The sequence below is a fragment of the Schistocerca gregaria genome, chromosome 4 (assembly GCF_023897955.1).
Source record: "Schistocerca gregaria isolate iqSchGreg1 chromosome 4, iqSchGreg1.2, whole genome shotgun sequence".
Lineage (NCBI taxonomy): Eukaryota > Metazoa > Arthropoda > Insecta > Orthoptera > Acrididae > Schistocerca > Schistocerca gregaria.
Genome location: NC_064923.1, coordinates 32314044 through 32330008, shown reverse-complemented (window position 1 = coordinate 32330008; position 15965 = coordinate 32314044). Strand labels below are relative to the sequence as shown.

Here is a 15965-nt window from a genome sequence, read left to right as displayed (position 1 = left end):
GGATAAAGTAGTTGTCAGTGGCAAATGACCACCTAGAGAAGTTTATGTATGTGTGCTCATTGGTACAGCTTTGTCAGTCTGGAGCTCTGATCACCCACGGTCTATAACCGCTTATAATGCCTGCAAGCAGTCCGTCCCATCTGAGAATAATGTCATGACTATGTTGTGTTAAAATGACAATTTCGAAGGACTGTGTAGTGTCATTGATAGATATTCATGCAATTCGTGTTCTTATCGGCTGGACAAGTTTCCTGTTTACAACCTTCAGCACAGTTGCTTTAGTATTTCTTTAGCTGGTGACAACAAACATTACACATTACAGAAATGGAAGCCCAAGTCGACTTAGCACGTCAATTGGTTCACTGTTATCGATGAAACTTCCTGTTTACTTGGTAACTGTTGTCCAAGCACGATTGTCATCTGTGGGGGCTGCATCTCCATAGATGGTTACCTAACATAGTACTCCTGAATTCAGCAGCTAGACAAGTAGCCGGTTCCTATGTGGGGTAATGGGGAATGGCTGCGGCGCGTTGAAGAGCAACATTGTCTTCTGTAGTTGACTGGCTCGAATGGGACTGTTGCAGAGTACTTGCCCACGAAAGGCAAAGGTCCCGAGTTCAAGTCTCGGTGTGGCACACAGTTTTAATCTGCCAGGAAGTTTCATATCAGCACACACTCCGTTGCAGAGTGAAAAATCTCATTCAGGACTGTTGTAACGGCTGACGTCTTGTGGCATAATACATTATAACTTCGATTTTAAGTCCTCTTATGTTACGTTTTTCGCAATTCTACATCATAAATTTGTCTCTCTGTGAAAAAGTCTTAAGATCAGTCCTAAAAATTACCAGATTTTACATTTCTTCTAGTAAGGTCTATCTCGATTCCAAGAACATACTCAACATTGTCCTGTTTTCTTCCTGTAGATATCACAACAGTGTGAGTGAAGGAGTTACAAGTGACACAAAAGACAGGTGGTTCGCATCACAGGTAGTGGCAGAGTTAAGGGAATATTTTAGGCCGTTGTGGAGAGGGGAGATGTGACAAAGAAAATGCTGACATAATACATATTGTGTTGGCAACACAACCCGCAACATTTAGTTTCACCGCACAATTATGAAAATTATGATAAATCTACAGCTAGATTGCAGGAGTAATGGAAAAACAAGACAATCAACACAAAGTTTTCCGGAAGGAGCCGATATGACGAAGGGGCCCAGTCCGCACATTTTCTTCTGCCACATATAACTCAGTCTCACCTTTCTGCATGTAATTCCTATGTACTGTATTTAGCAACAATTTCAATCGTCAACCTTTTAAATTCAAACACTGAGCTTTGAAGAATATGCTCAGTCATAATCAAGAAAACGTTGCCCATTTCCGGCTAATGAAGTGTTATTGGCTGGCGACTTGTTAAGTTACCCAATAGCCAGTTGAGCCACCGCACTACACTAAGACGTGTAAAATGAGCTCACTTCCTGGATGTGTGGAGAAGGGGACTAGCCCTTCAATGACGAGAGTGCAGGTAGGAGTGAAGCATTTTGTGACGTCTGCAAATGTACTTTTTGTGCGGATAATGTGCTATGACAGAGACGCCACATGGAGAGAGACGGTTTTTGATGGCACACCTTAAAGACTTTTGTGCTCCAAATCTGACACAAAACTGTTTCTCTCATCGAGCCTAAAATAACACTTTATAACAGCACAAAGTTCATCATTAAACAGATGTCTGCATTTATGCTTATGGTTTAACCGCTGCTGTGATGTTTGTCGTTGAATTCAACATGTTCATCAATTTTTGCATTTTTTCTGGCTGAGCACAAAGGATGCTTTCTCAAAGACACATGTTTTGAACATATACTTTGTGGTTGTAGCATGTCAGAAAATAGCTTGATTACCTTGTACCAAGATACCTATTTCAATTTTTTGGTGAGGTTTTACGTGCTGTTACACATCTGTGATTTTTTGAGAACTAATTAAATTCTTTACCACAAATTATTGTATCAACATTGCATTGTACATCTAATTTCTTTCACTTACACAGATTTTGTACAAAGTATTGGCCTGGATTGCGATTTTTAATCTTATATGCCAATTACATGTGTTTTTGCACATATTTTCAGGGTTTAAACATTTTCCTCAATTTTGCTTTTTTAAGTCTGTAAATGTAAAATAGGGGTTTCACTGTAATCATTGACCACACTTATGCATTCTCTGCAGTAGTGCATGACATGTCAAGGGCATCCACAGGGTCCTCTACTTCGTGGAGGAGTCGGTTTTAACAAGTTGGTCATATGATGTGTTCTCATGTTGTGACATACTTTACTAGAAGATTTTGGTACACATCTTCTGCAACTCCTCGAGTGTGAGATATTATCAACTTCAGTTATGTCCAGATTCATGAGCAAAGAGCCAACGCATTCTTTATGTATGACTGTGTTGCTTAATTCTTCTGCCAAAAGGACTTGCCGTTGATTGACGCCAAATGTTTTCTTCACTCCAGCCTGTCCCAGCTGTTGAGCTCTCTTTGTTGTTTTCAAACTACTGTTAGCTGTGTCATCCAAGTAAAAGTATAAGTTTTCTAAAAACATAATGTCATCCCACCATTTGTGTGTGACAACTAGGTCGAATTCATTCAGCCATTTCACCAGGTCCCAACTGGCATCTCTGGAAAACACTGATGGATCCCAGCTATGCAGGTGACTTACTCCTCGTATTCCAGTCCCTGTCCATGTAGGCAACAAATTTTACATTGTCTAATTGGAACCGTGGTGATGTAGGTGTCTCAAAAGTATCCAGCATATCCACCAAACAGTATCCCTCATAACCGCACTCCAGTTCTAACCCCAAACCAGATCATCAGTGAAGCACAAAACTTAAAACAGAAAACATGTTTATTATGAACACCAGTCTACAACTGGAACACAGTTGACCTCCTGAGCAGATATTCCAGAATGCTGCTGTTTATACAGACATTGAATATTCGAGAGTATACAAGTATTACAAACATAAGATATTTCAAGAAAGTTCCAGAAAATATAATTGCTGGTGGTCAGGTTTGAACAGGTGGCCCGCAGCACATTACCCAGTGAAGCTAACCTTATCACTACACTGCAGGTACCACAGGTTGTGGTGCTATTATGTTACGGTATAACCTGCCTGCCTCAATAACAGTGCCTTGTGTAGAATGTGTGAGATACTCATTACTTCACCCAAAGCTTATTGCCCTTTGCCTCATCACTGAATTTAGTAATTTTTAAATTACATGATGTTTTTAATTGCATTATTTCATAATCATCAGTGGCCATCATTGTTTACATTGCTGTCGCTTTTGTATTAGAGCGTGTTTCACTATAATACACACGAAATTATTATTATTGTTGTTATTATTATTATTATTATTATTATTATTGTTATTATTTTATTCAGCTGTAGTCATGTAGTTTCTGGAAGGGAAAAAAGGTTTATCTGCCAAATTACCAGTGACAGTAACCCAATACCTTCTCATTAGTACACTGTTATGGCAGAACAGTTGACAAGTGAATTAAAATGCAATGTTTCACTACCAGATGATCATGATAGAAAATTTTTGGCACATTTACATGCACAGCTTCTCTAGAAATGAACTAATTGAGAACAGTGCCGTGTAACTGTAAAGACACTGTGTGTGCTGTTCAGGAGTTCATTTAGGTGAAGAAAACCTCTTAGTTCTTTTGTTACAGTTGATGTGATGGTGAAATGATTTTTACAACAACTAGGAATATTTCTGTTCCCTGAAGTTGCTTAGATGCAGGTAGAGAACGAATGTGGTTCCTCAAATTGGCACCATTGGACACCTAGTACAATAATACGCCTTTTCTACAAGAATTCTCTCTCTCTCTCTCTCTCTCTCTCCACACTAGAACATTATGTACTCCCCCTCATATTGGTCACACATTTGTTTACAGATTGGTTATGGCCAGCTTGTAGGAAAGTACAACAATTGTCAGATTTGATCCTGACACAAAGAGAAGTGAAATAACCACTACAGAGATGCAAGATCATCATATTTGTGTGTTATGGTTACCAGTGTTTAAAACATACCATGTCCCGACACTGCCATTTGAAAGTGTGGCAGTTAAACAGCACGCAATCTGCGATACAGAGTCTAAAATTGATTTTAAAAAGCCCTTTGTTGAAATGATACTCCTCAGTTGTGGCTCTTTTAAGACATAGCAATTTAAATTAATGTGTATAACAATAATGAAAATTCCTGGACCCTCATACTTCCAATCCCATTACCACCAGACTACATGTTAGCCACTGTGGATGCAGTATCGTAATACGCCAATGTCCACTGCCTTGCCGCTGTGGAACACTACATTTCCCTGTGGTCACCTGATACCAAACCCATCACCTCTTTCTTGATTTGTAAACAAATATGTGGTAGTGCCATGGATGCTCACAATGCACCATTCTGTGCCAACTTATTTGTGATCCATGTGGAGGAATCCTTTCTAACCAGTCAGCACCTAAAATCCCTTATCTGGTTCAGATTCATTGATGATATTTTCATGATATGGACTCGTGGCACCTTTGCTCTTTCCTCTGTAATCTGAATGCCTACTCTCAAATCCACTTCACCTGGTCCTTACCAACTCAATGAGCCGCCTTTCTGGGCGCCAATCTCCACCTCTCAGGTGGTTCTAGAAATAAATTTCTTCATATTGAGTGTACCAACTACTGACAACCTCCACTGTGACACGTTCTCCGTCAAAAATTCTCTTTTGTACAACCTCATCACCTGTCGATACCACATCTGCAGTGGAAAGTGGGAGTTGTCAGAATGTGCCTATAATCTTACTAGAGCCTTTATTGGTAGACAGTATCCTACTGAGCTCGTCCCTAAACAGATCTCCAAAGCCGTCGCCTGCTCTAAACCCAGTAAACCTGCTAACTGGCACTCCTCTGATTACCTAATATCACACTTGCTTTGTAAATCTCAGACACATCCTTGACTACCTCTCCTCACACCTTAAGATCACGGGTATCCTACCCAGAATGCTACCCTCACAACCAAAGTTGTGTTCGGCTGTTCACCTAACCTGCAGAATATCGTTGTCCACTGATCCTGCTCCCAATCCTGCATCTCACAACTCATTCACTTGTGGCAGATCCAGGTGCAAGACCTGTCCCACACATCCGTTCACCACCACCCATGAGAGTCAATTATTAGTAATTATTTCCCCGAGAAAAAGCAGGGCCACCTGTGGAAGCAGAAGTGTTACATATCAACTATGATCCAATTAATGTACAGCATTTTTTAGGCATGACAAGTAACCATCTGTCTACTCACACAAATGACCACAACAAAGTTGTGGCAAATCACAAACTTGACCTTCCAGTTGCCCTACAAACTGCACATCACAGCTGCTTCACTATGCAGATAATATGGACAATCAATTCTAGCGCAAATCTACTCACTGTACTCTATTCGTCTCGTCCTGCAGTCTTTGAGTCGTGTCAAAAGACCAGTACCTCTTCCTTTTTTGCTTCCCCTCCCTTGTATCCCTCCCCCTCCCTTCTATCCCTTCCCCTACCTTCTACCCCTTCCCCTACCTTCTACCCCTCCCCTCCCTTCTATCCCTCACCTCCCCTCCCTTCTATCCCTCACCTCCCCTCCCTTCTATTCCTCACCTCCCCTCCCTTCTATCCCTCACCTCCCCTCCCTTCTATCCCTCACCTCCCCTCCCTTCTATCCCTCACCTCCCCTCCCTTCTATCCCTCACCTCCCCTCCCTTCTATCCCTCACCTCCCCTCCCTTCTATCCCTCACCTCCCCTCCCTTCTATCCCTCACCTCCCCTCCCTTCTATCCCTCACCTCCCCTCCCTTCTATCCCTCACCTCCCCTCCCTTCTATCCCTCACCTCCCCTCCCTTCTATCCCTCACCTCCCCTCCCTTCTATCCCTCACCTCCCCTCCCTTCTATCCCTCACCTCCCCTCCCTTCTATCCCTCACCTCCCCTCCCTTCTATCCCTCACCTCCCCTCCCTTCTATCCCTCACCTCCCCTCCCTTCTATCCCTCACCTCCCCTCCCTTCTATCCCTCACCTCCCCTCCCTTCTATCCCTCACCTCCCCTCCCTTCTATCCCTCACCTCCCCTCCCTTCTATCCCTCACCTCCCCTCCCTTCTATCCCTCACCTCCCCTCCCTTCTATCCCTCACCTCCCCTCCCTTCTATCCCTCACCTCCCCTCCCTTCTATCCCTCACCTCCCCTCCCTTCTATCCCTCACCTCCCCTCCCTTCTATCCCTCACCTCCCCTCCCTTATACCCCTCCCCTCCCCTCCCTTCTATCCCTCCCCTCCCCTCCCTTCTATCCCTCACCTCCCCTCCCTTCTATCCCTCACCTCCCCTCCCTTCTATCCCTCACCTCCTCTCCCTTCTATCCCTCACCTCCTCTCCCTTCTATCCCTCACCTCCTCTCCCTTCTATCCCTCACCTCCTCTCCCTTCTATCCCTCACCTCCCCTCCCTTCTATCCCTCACCTCCCCTCCCTTCTATCCCTCACCTCCCCTCCCTTCTATCCCTCACCTCCCCTCCCTTCTATCCCTCACCTCCCCTCCCTTCTATCCCTCACCTCCCCTCCCTTATATCCCTCACCTCCCCTCCCTTCTATCCCTCACCTCCCCTCCCTTCTATCCCTCACCTCCCCTCCCTTCTATCCCTCACCTACCCTCCCTTCTATCCCTCACCTACCCTCCCTTCTATCCCTCACCTACCCTCCCCTCCCTTATATCTCTTACCCTCCCCTCTCTACCCCTCCCCTCCACTCTCTACCCCTCCCCTCCACTCTCTACCCCTCCCCTCCACTCTCTACCCCTCCCCTCCACTCTCTACCCCTCCCCTCCACTCTCTACCCCTCCCCTCCACTCTCTACCCCTCCCCTCCACTCTCTACCCCTCCCCTCCACTCTCCAACAACTCCCCTCCACTCTCCAACAACTCCCCTCCACTCTCCAACAACTCCCCTCCACTCTCCAACAACTCCCCTCCACTCTCCAACAACTCCCCTCCACTCTCCAACAACTCCCCTCCACTCTCCAACAACTCCCCTCCACTCTCCAACAACTCCCCTCCACTCTCCAACAACTCCCCTCCACTCTCCAACAACTCCCCTCCACTCTCCAACAACTCCCCTCCACTCTCCAACAACTCCCCTCCACTCTCCAACAACTCCCCTCCCCAACCCCACCACCCTCTCTCTCTCTCCCCTGTGTGTGTGTGTGTGTGTGTGTGTGTGTGTGTGTGTGTGTGTGTGTGTGTGTGTGTGTTTTCCCCCTGAAGTAACCGTAAGTTGTTTGTTTCTCTATGAAATTATTTTGGTTTAACCAACTTGGTTAAGGAATCGTGACTTACAAGAACTTAAGGCAATATTGCAGTGTCTGCCTGGAACTTCAGTAGGTTCTTAATGTTTTGTATGTTCCTCTAAGTTTTGTTTGTGTGGAGAATGCCACAAGGCTTAATTGACATTCTCAGTACTTAATTCAGGCAGTTCTACTAGTAAACAGCATGAAGGATACTGAGAAATATCTGATTCATTAGGACTATTCTTTGCAGTGTAATATGTTGCTCAATCTGGTTTCCAGTTGCGATTCGAATATCAAAGTAGGAATATCAAAGGTGCACGTATCGTGGCACATCGGTTTGGGTATGTTAAGATACTGGTGCACTAAGGGAAAGGAAACCTTTGCTTTTTAGTGTTCATGCTATTTGTGTGTGATTTGTAATACTGCTTTTGCATTCATAGGCACTGTCTTGTCACGTCAGTCTGGTGTGCACAAATGTAGCTAGTCACTAGTAGGCTCGATCGCTTTTTAGGAATGGGGCAAACTAATGGTTTAGGTAAGTAAGGAGGCTTTAAACCATACACTATTTATAATATAGCAAACATCTTCAGCACCATCAGCTTCTGGGTTTCTTTTTTGTAGTCATTTTTATGTATTGCCATATACTTTAAGAATTTGCACGTATATTGATATAAACTGGGTGGTGACGGTAGCATGTTTCGAAAAATCAATAGTCAAATTGTTAATGTAATTAGCATTTCGTTCTGTACAATTAATTCTGTATGTTTTTAAATCTTGTTTTCTCCCAGAAATGGATGAAGAGGAGGCTGATGGTAGGAAAGTGGACAAATGGCAGGACAAAATAAGCAGCGGTTTCGACAGATTGATGTCTTTTGCCTCGACAGAATTAGACAAACGCCGCCGAAGTACAGAAGGATCTTCACCACGTGCCGGAGATGTAGCCGCCAGCTGTAACACCAGTCCAGACAGTGGAATTGGACATGGCGATCCTCCTCAGTTACCTTCGACTCTTCCGAACACTTCGACAAAAAAGCGCTCTCTCGAAGTTGGAGGATCAAGTCCAGGTCCAAAGATGCCACGGCTGTTTAAAACACCGACCTCAAAACCTTCACCGGATCGATCTGGGAGGGATTCTCCACCTGTATTGGAACCACCTCTTGTAGAGGACACAGCTGGTCCTCCACGGACACCGTCACCATCTTCTGCTGATGAACCTCCGCCTGTATCTACGGGACCTTCCTTCAGTCCTGCCCCTCTAGACGGCCCTTACAGTCCAGTGTCTGTAATGAGTGTTCCTCTAACTAATGGGGAATCCTGCAGCCCACCTCCAGCTCTGCCACCTTCTGTCCCAATCAGGTACCATCGCTCGGAACACGGTGATCACAAGTCTAGAGCAGACCACCATTTCAAAAAAAAATTCTTCCACAGAGAGAACTGGACTTCCAGCAATCACTGGCAACATAATGCTCCTCCAGCAGGACACCACAGCCACCACCACAAAGGGAAATTCAGACCCAAAGGGAAAGATTGGGAGTGGCACGGGACTAAAGGACACCATATGTCAGCAGGCATAACCCCAGATTTCTCCATCCCACCACCACACCTCGTTAATACCTCCTTACCTCCACCCTACCATCCGCATCACAGACACAGCTCCAGGTATCGCGGTCATCAATCCTGGGAGCGATACGGAGGCTCCCATGATGGAGCTGGCCCCGATTCGTCAATTGACCCAGGTAGGCCCCTCAGTTTCTCACTAAATTTTTAAGAATTGCTAATTCAAGAAAGTAAGATGATGTATATCACTTGTACCATTACGTTACTCAGTATTTGTACTGTTTGGTATGCACATGAACCTGCCTGTTACCTTCTTTCTGTGCCTCTAGTCCTGCTAAACCACATATACCCAATTCCATGTGGCAATTATTTCTTTTTGTTTAGCATCTATTATTCTTCTTGAATACCTGACTGTACCGGTGCTGAATGTAATATTTATATTCTATATGCTAAAACATTTTTGTTTTAGATCTTCTAAGCCAGAATTAACAGATGAACTAATACTTATAAATTTGATAAGTTTGGTCTTATCCAATCCTTTGATAATGCATAAATTACAAACAACGTATTTTATGCTTTTGATTGTAGACTAGCAAAGCATTTGCTTTCCAGTTACTCTCCCACATGTGAGTTGAACATCTTTGCAGACTTTGTTGTCTCAGAATTGTCTTCCAGTTGCTGCAACCATTGAGTCAATGCTGTTTTTTGTCTCTTAGTTCAAGTCAGTTGTTAAAAACAAACTGTGAGTGTGCTGAGTCTTTAATTCTGGTTCTCGTTTTCATATTTTTAAAATCTTTATTACTTTTATGTGTAAAGGTTAAGCAAAATCTGATGCTAGTGGCTAAAATTTCAATGTTGAGGACATTAGTTCCTTAGGTTAAAAAATGTAAATCGTCTTACAAGGAGAGGTCCCCAGCAGTGGGATCGACTTTCTGAAATCTTCTACAAGATGATGTATTTTGAGGTGTCTGGTATCACACCCTGTAGCCATTCACACTGGTGGACCAACGTTTGCGAGAACTTGACAAAAAAGGAAAAAAACAAAATTGGCCATTTTGCATGATGATCTGCAACTGTGTTAGTAATAAATATTAAGTATATCGATTGAACAGCGTAATCATGGAGGTGCTATCCAAATTTCTATTTTTAAACCTTCATCAAAATGACCGTGGTCATTATTTTTATTCAGTTCCTGTCCCTTTACCTTACAGTGCCCTGTAATTTTTTCATTTCTTTTTGTCACATCATTTTACTCACCATTTTAATTTTTCCATTGCTTTTGTTACCTTATTATTATTTTTCCACATGAATCTTTCTTCATGTGAATTTATCTTTCATAATATTTAAACATTTGAAACTGTGGATGCATTGGTGAAAAAAGTAAAGGTGAAATAACCTGTTTATATTGACTGTGCATTGTTGTCAAACCTGTGTTTTTCCTTACAGTAAGTATATATATTTTGGGTTGTAATCCTCAAAACGAAACATTGAAAATGAACTGTTATTGTACTATCGACAAAGGGACTTGAATCAAGATTTAAACGAAAGAAGGGGATTATAAATAAAACAAAATTCAAGCGAAACGACGAATGGAAACATGGACAAAATTATAGGATGATAAAACAGTAGAAATTAAATTGTACTTAATACATAAAAATAATTAAAGTCACTTGAACAAAGATTCCAGTTAAAAAAGGTTAGGAACAAAAATAAGAGCAATTGAACAAATAAGGTGATTAAAATTATGTGTTAAAGCAATAGAAATTTAAAAGAAGTTACATTTAACTCAACTGATTGAATAAAAAAAAAAGTCTAAAGTCAAATTTCGATAAAGATTTAAAGACAAAAATTTAGAGAGTACCTAATGAGGTTTCCTTGTGATTTTCGTTCAGATATTTTAAAATAAACCAATTCCCAGTTCTTTTTCATATTTTTATTTTATTTGTGTTATTAAGTGTTGGTGTACTTGAATCAAAGAAAGTTTAAAGTGGAAAGCCTTAACAGTAAAAGGAGATGAAACTAAACTGGCTGAGCGCATGAACGGACACAGACGAAGTGTCTGCCTAGGAGATGTCCAATACCCAGTAGTGGAGCATGCCCTCCAGCATAATTCTAGGGACCCAGGAACCTGCTACACCGTATGTGCCATTTGGCTTCTCCCACCCAACACCAGTCCCTCTGAACTGCGGAGATGGGAACTCGCACTCTAGCACATCCTTTCATCCCGCCATCCCCCTGGACTGAACCTACGTTAAACCACCTCACTCCCATTTACTTTTCCGTCTTCTCCTCTTTCCTTTCCTCTTTAGCCATTTATGCATCTTTTCATCCTACATCTTTATACTATACACCTCTTTACTTCTGTATGCATCCTCTTTGGTTTGAAGCTGGCACAGTACCTGCAGTAGAATATCTTTGGCTTCCCTCTGACAACCATGCCTCCATCCTTGCTACCTTCCCTGTTTTCCTTTCCCTGTTGCTTCATAACCTGGGTTGTGAGTAACTAAATCCACTTTCCCTTCTTCCCTTTCTTTCTCCTCTCTCCTCCCTGATGAAGGAACATTTATTCTGAAAGCTAGGAACTTAAATTTTCGGTTGTTTTTTGTGTTTCTATCGGCTGTACTGAGCTGAGGTAAGTACTGGCCAGCCCCTCTATCTCTTTGTTAGTAATTGTTTCACATCGTTATATGAGATTTTCCATTAATTAGTTAGAAACAAATAATTTGTAAGTCAGTCTTCCATTTTATTCAAGTAAACAGTAATAATTGTTGAAGAAACTAAAGGCATTTGAACTGACAGCGTTTTGCATGGAGGCCAAAGCCTTAATCATTACACTATGCAACCAATCTGTTGCACGTTACTCTTTCACAGCTGTAGAACATCATGAAAAATTCCATTTTTTATATTATTTATTTATTCTCATTTTCTCACATCAGTGTAAATGGCTGCAGAGCATGGTTCCTGGGACCGTACCCTCTATCATCTTACAGCTGATTTTAACAAGTTCATCCCACCACTGGGTACCTCTCCTTGTCAGTTTCCTATCTCTAACTAAAGGACCAAAGTAAAGCCTGTTTACTTGAAGGTTAGCATGTCAACTCTCAAATGGCACTGTCAATTGGTAGGCCGTTTGCACGAGGGGCAGCTACAGATGTTTTTTTTACGATGACGGGACTTGTAACTGGAAGACACAGACAGCTGGCCGTTACCTTCTATTAGGTTATCACTGTGGTTCATCGTGACACTTATTGAAGCATTTATTTGCAATAAAGAGGATCAAAGAAGAAACTGACTTAAGGTTATGGATGACTGTTCTGTCCTCCATGGAAAACTTTGAGTTCGTGGGAAAGGACCTAGGGAAGGAGAGTGAGGCCAGATAAGGGTAAGATATTTGTGGAAGGCAGCCAGGAGAATGTTTAGGTGGAAATATGGGAGGGTCACAGCTGAATAGAGGTGTAAACTGGGAGAGATTAGATTCAGTGTTGCCTTTTGTTCAAAGAAGTGGTTGGGGGAGAGAGAGAGAGAGAGAGAGAACAACAATCCACTTTATGGATCATGAGGAGGATAGTAGGTTTCGGATGAGCCCAGTGTGACTGAGTTGGGGTGAACCAAGGAGTCAAGTAACAGACACTACATCATCAAATGTGAGATTAATCATCCAAACTAAAGGATTCAGCTAAGAGTTGGAACTGTCTGAGACAGTTTTTATTTATTTGTTGTTGTTGAAGTTAAAGGTTTTCGGCATAGCATTTTGTTAGTCCTAGTTACCTCTGTCTGACCATTAATCAATGTTTTCTTCTGTTTAATATAACTACATTGGCAAAAGATAAAAGAGAATTTAAGAATGCTAATGAAGATCTGACTGTCATGCTACTGTAGAAAAAGTAGTCTCTTTTTACTGTTATGTCACCTATTCCACTTTTAAAATAAGTGTAATGTCACAATTTCTGAAGATATCTGAAGGTAACTTCCTGGTAACTGAAAACTGTGTGCCGGACCGAGACTGAAACTCGGGACCTTCGAGTCTCGGTCCGGCACACAGTTTTAATCAGCCAGGAAGTTTCATATCAGTGCACATTCCGCTGCAGAGTGAAAATCTCATTCTGGAAATATCTGAAGGTAGTTAGAATGTATCATGATAATGCATTGTTTGTGGTTATTGTTACAGGTTCATCACACCATCTTACGTGAAGCGGGTTATCGTTGTTTTGTGCCAGTCAGCCAAGTCACTGCCAACTGTGTACTGCCACTCTAAACTATTTGTTGTATAGTGATTTATACGTCGAATGTATTCTTTGTCCTGTACAAGCAAGTAATCCTCATATTTCTTGCTCAAAACTTGAGTACCAGAGCATGTAATATTCTGCATAACTGTTGGTTTTGTTAACTGCCTTTTAATTTTGTTAAACCAGTTTTAAGAATTTTGTGATCACAGTATTTGTTATTGACTCAGTGTTTATAATTACTTTATCCAAATAATCTGGGTGGAGCAACTAATTATGTTATATAATACGTCAGTGTTCAGCAGTATTTTTACTGCTCTGGTTAAAAGTTGACTGTGTGCTTCCACACATTTTATTGACTGCCACATCATTATTTATTAAACATTTAAAGAATGAAGACCTAATTCTGTAAGATGATGGACTTCATAACAAATAATGTTAAGTTTTTGTTCTGTTGTGTATAAGGGCACTGACTTTTAAAGTGAAAATTCTTTAATTTAAAAGGATGCTTGTGTGTTTTTAGATTTAATAAGTTGTATAGTAGATAGAAATGTTAGCAGGGCAAAAGATTTTTTTCAGTGGTAAAGCCAGAACTGTGCCCTGGAGGGTATGTAGAATATAGTTGTAATATATGTCAATTTATTTCCCATTCCTAAGTGTTTGATATGTTATAATGTGATATTGTTATATTTCATTTTTATGTACAATAACGTAATTTTGAAAGTTTTAAATTTAATGTCTGTGTGCCTGTGATGAACATGGAAGTTATTTTTTAACAAACTGTGGTTGTTAACATAAGATGACCAAACAAAATGAGACGTTGGTGAGTCTGTGAATGGAGTGATAAATATATATGTATATATTATATATATATTTAAGAGAAATTGCTTTTCTTTGACAAATTGCAGTGAGCTAATTTATTGATAAGAGATCAGATTAAATAAGATGCCCTGATAATGCATTGTTAAAAATCACTGCCATTTTATGCCCATTTTAATAGCTAGGCACTGCCACATGATTGTGTTCAAGTGAAGACAGAGTGATCTCGTTTGATAGAGACAGTGTATGTACACTTTTTCTGTGCATGGTTGTTCATTTTTAAATACATATAAATTGTAGATAACGGTTCCTTTTCATTGTTTTATAATACTTACGTAGTATCAACCAGTTTATAGCTACAATAAACCAAAAATTTTTAAGATAATGGTAGGCTCAGTAAAGTATAAGTGCAAAATAAAATTAAGAAGCTTGTTCATTTCTGGTACATAATTTTTGGAAATATTCTCCAGTGTGTCAATAATATTTATAATATTTGAAGTTTTATTCTTTTGTGTTGTAAATAAGTATTTTAACATAAATAACTTTAAAAAGCTATTTAAAAAATAGCAGAGGAAGTTTGAGAAAGTACCCCATTCCACCGATGAAATAAAAAAAAATTAATCCCTATTTGTCTGCCTGTATTTTCATTTGTTTTATATCTTTATAAGTACTCATTAATTTATATGTGTGTTCACTTTGTACATGCAGTTATTTTCATTGTGTATTTTACATTTCTGTTCATTGCTTTGTTGCATGACAGCAAGCAAATCAAGTGTATTAATGTTGTTTCAAAGTTTGGTTTTGTAGATAGCAGTAGCTTACATAAGCTTGTACACATAATATGATGCCGAATGTTCAATAAACCGTTTTATTAATGTACTGAATGAAATTAAATGAGAGTTTAATAACCTTCCATTTGACGTTTCCTTTTAGGAAATGTAGTCATAATATTTTCATTGTGTTTTTTAAACCGGTTCATGTTTGTAAGAATGGTGGGTGCTTTTTGTACTTCAAATTACTCATGTCATCCTTCAAATAGTCATATGACGAACTCATTGTAGAATAAAAATATGTTAATGGTTTTATTTGCATTTTTGCTCACTACTCTTGTGCTAAACAAACATCTTAATTATGTACCTTGATGGCTATTAACTGAGATAAGGAAGAATATTAGATTTTGGGAAAATCACTTTCGACATATTGCCACTAAATGTACTGAATGAACATAACTCACTGCTCACTGAATTTTATATGTAGAAGACTGTCAACATCATTTGAAAAAAGAACACATTGAGAGTAAATTTTGCTTTATGATTGAATAACTGCTTGAAGCAGTTCCTATTTTTTGGCTGCTTTCCTTTTATTACTTCTATCTAGATAATATCATTTCATTGATGGAGTTGGTACACCTTTTACAATGTAAAATGTATAGAGATGTAGGTGAGAAATGAATTGAATATTGACAGGTATAGCTATATAATATACATTGTCTCAGAGTTGTATAAGATAAATGTAAAATCCAGGATGGAATGAAACAACCTTGAACGTTGCCTCACTATCATTTCCTAAATCCTCAACATGCAAACTAATCTTACACCAGCAGAAGGAACCGCAGTCCACCATCTAAAAATTGACCCCGACCTTATAATCCTACCTGCTGATGAAGGCTCCACCACTGTTATTTTGAACCGCAAGAGTCACTTGGCAGAAGGACTCTGCCTGCCGTCGGACACTTCCCCCTACAAACGTTGTTGCAACGACCCCATTCCAGAAATGCTGCAGGATCTCCAGTCACTCTTCATATCCTTAGCCCATCCCAGAACCTCTCCCCACAGTCCATCTCTCTACTCACCCCTAACACGCCCCACACTCCTACCTTCTACATGGTTCCTAAAGTCCATAAAGCCAACCACCCAGGACAGCCCATTGTGGCTGGTTACTGTGCCCCATTGAGAGAATCTCTGCTCTCATAGACCAACACCGTCAACCTATTACCTGGAACCTATTCTCCTATGTGAAGG

General features: G+C 40.8%; 1 protein-coding gene across 2 annotated transcripts in view; it reads left to right on the top strand.

The window, feature by feature from the left end:
• LOC126267967 (histone-lysine N-methyltransferase, H3 lysine-79 specific) overlaps positions 1-14857 on the top strand; it is a 216476-nt gene extending 201619 nt beyond the window's left edge. The window contains exons 15-16 of one of the 2 annotated variants that reach the window (XR_007549057.1): positions 7786-7880; positions 8134-8221. Coding sequence is in view for 1 of the 2 variants with exons in the window: in XM_049973311.1 (XP_049829268.1) it covers positions 8134-9081; positions 13071-13093 (971 nt within the window). In the remaining variant the exon portion in view is untranslated. Of the gene's footprint in view, positions 1-7785; positions 7881-8133; positions 9082-13070 lie in introns of those variants that run through there. The other variant, XM_049973311.1, reaches the window with a different exon arrangement.
• The last annotated feature ends 1108 nt before the right edge of the window (positions 14858-15965 follow it).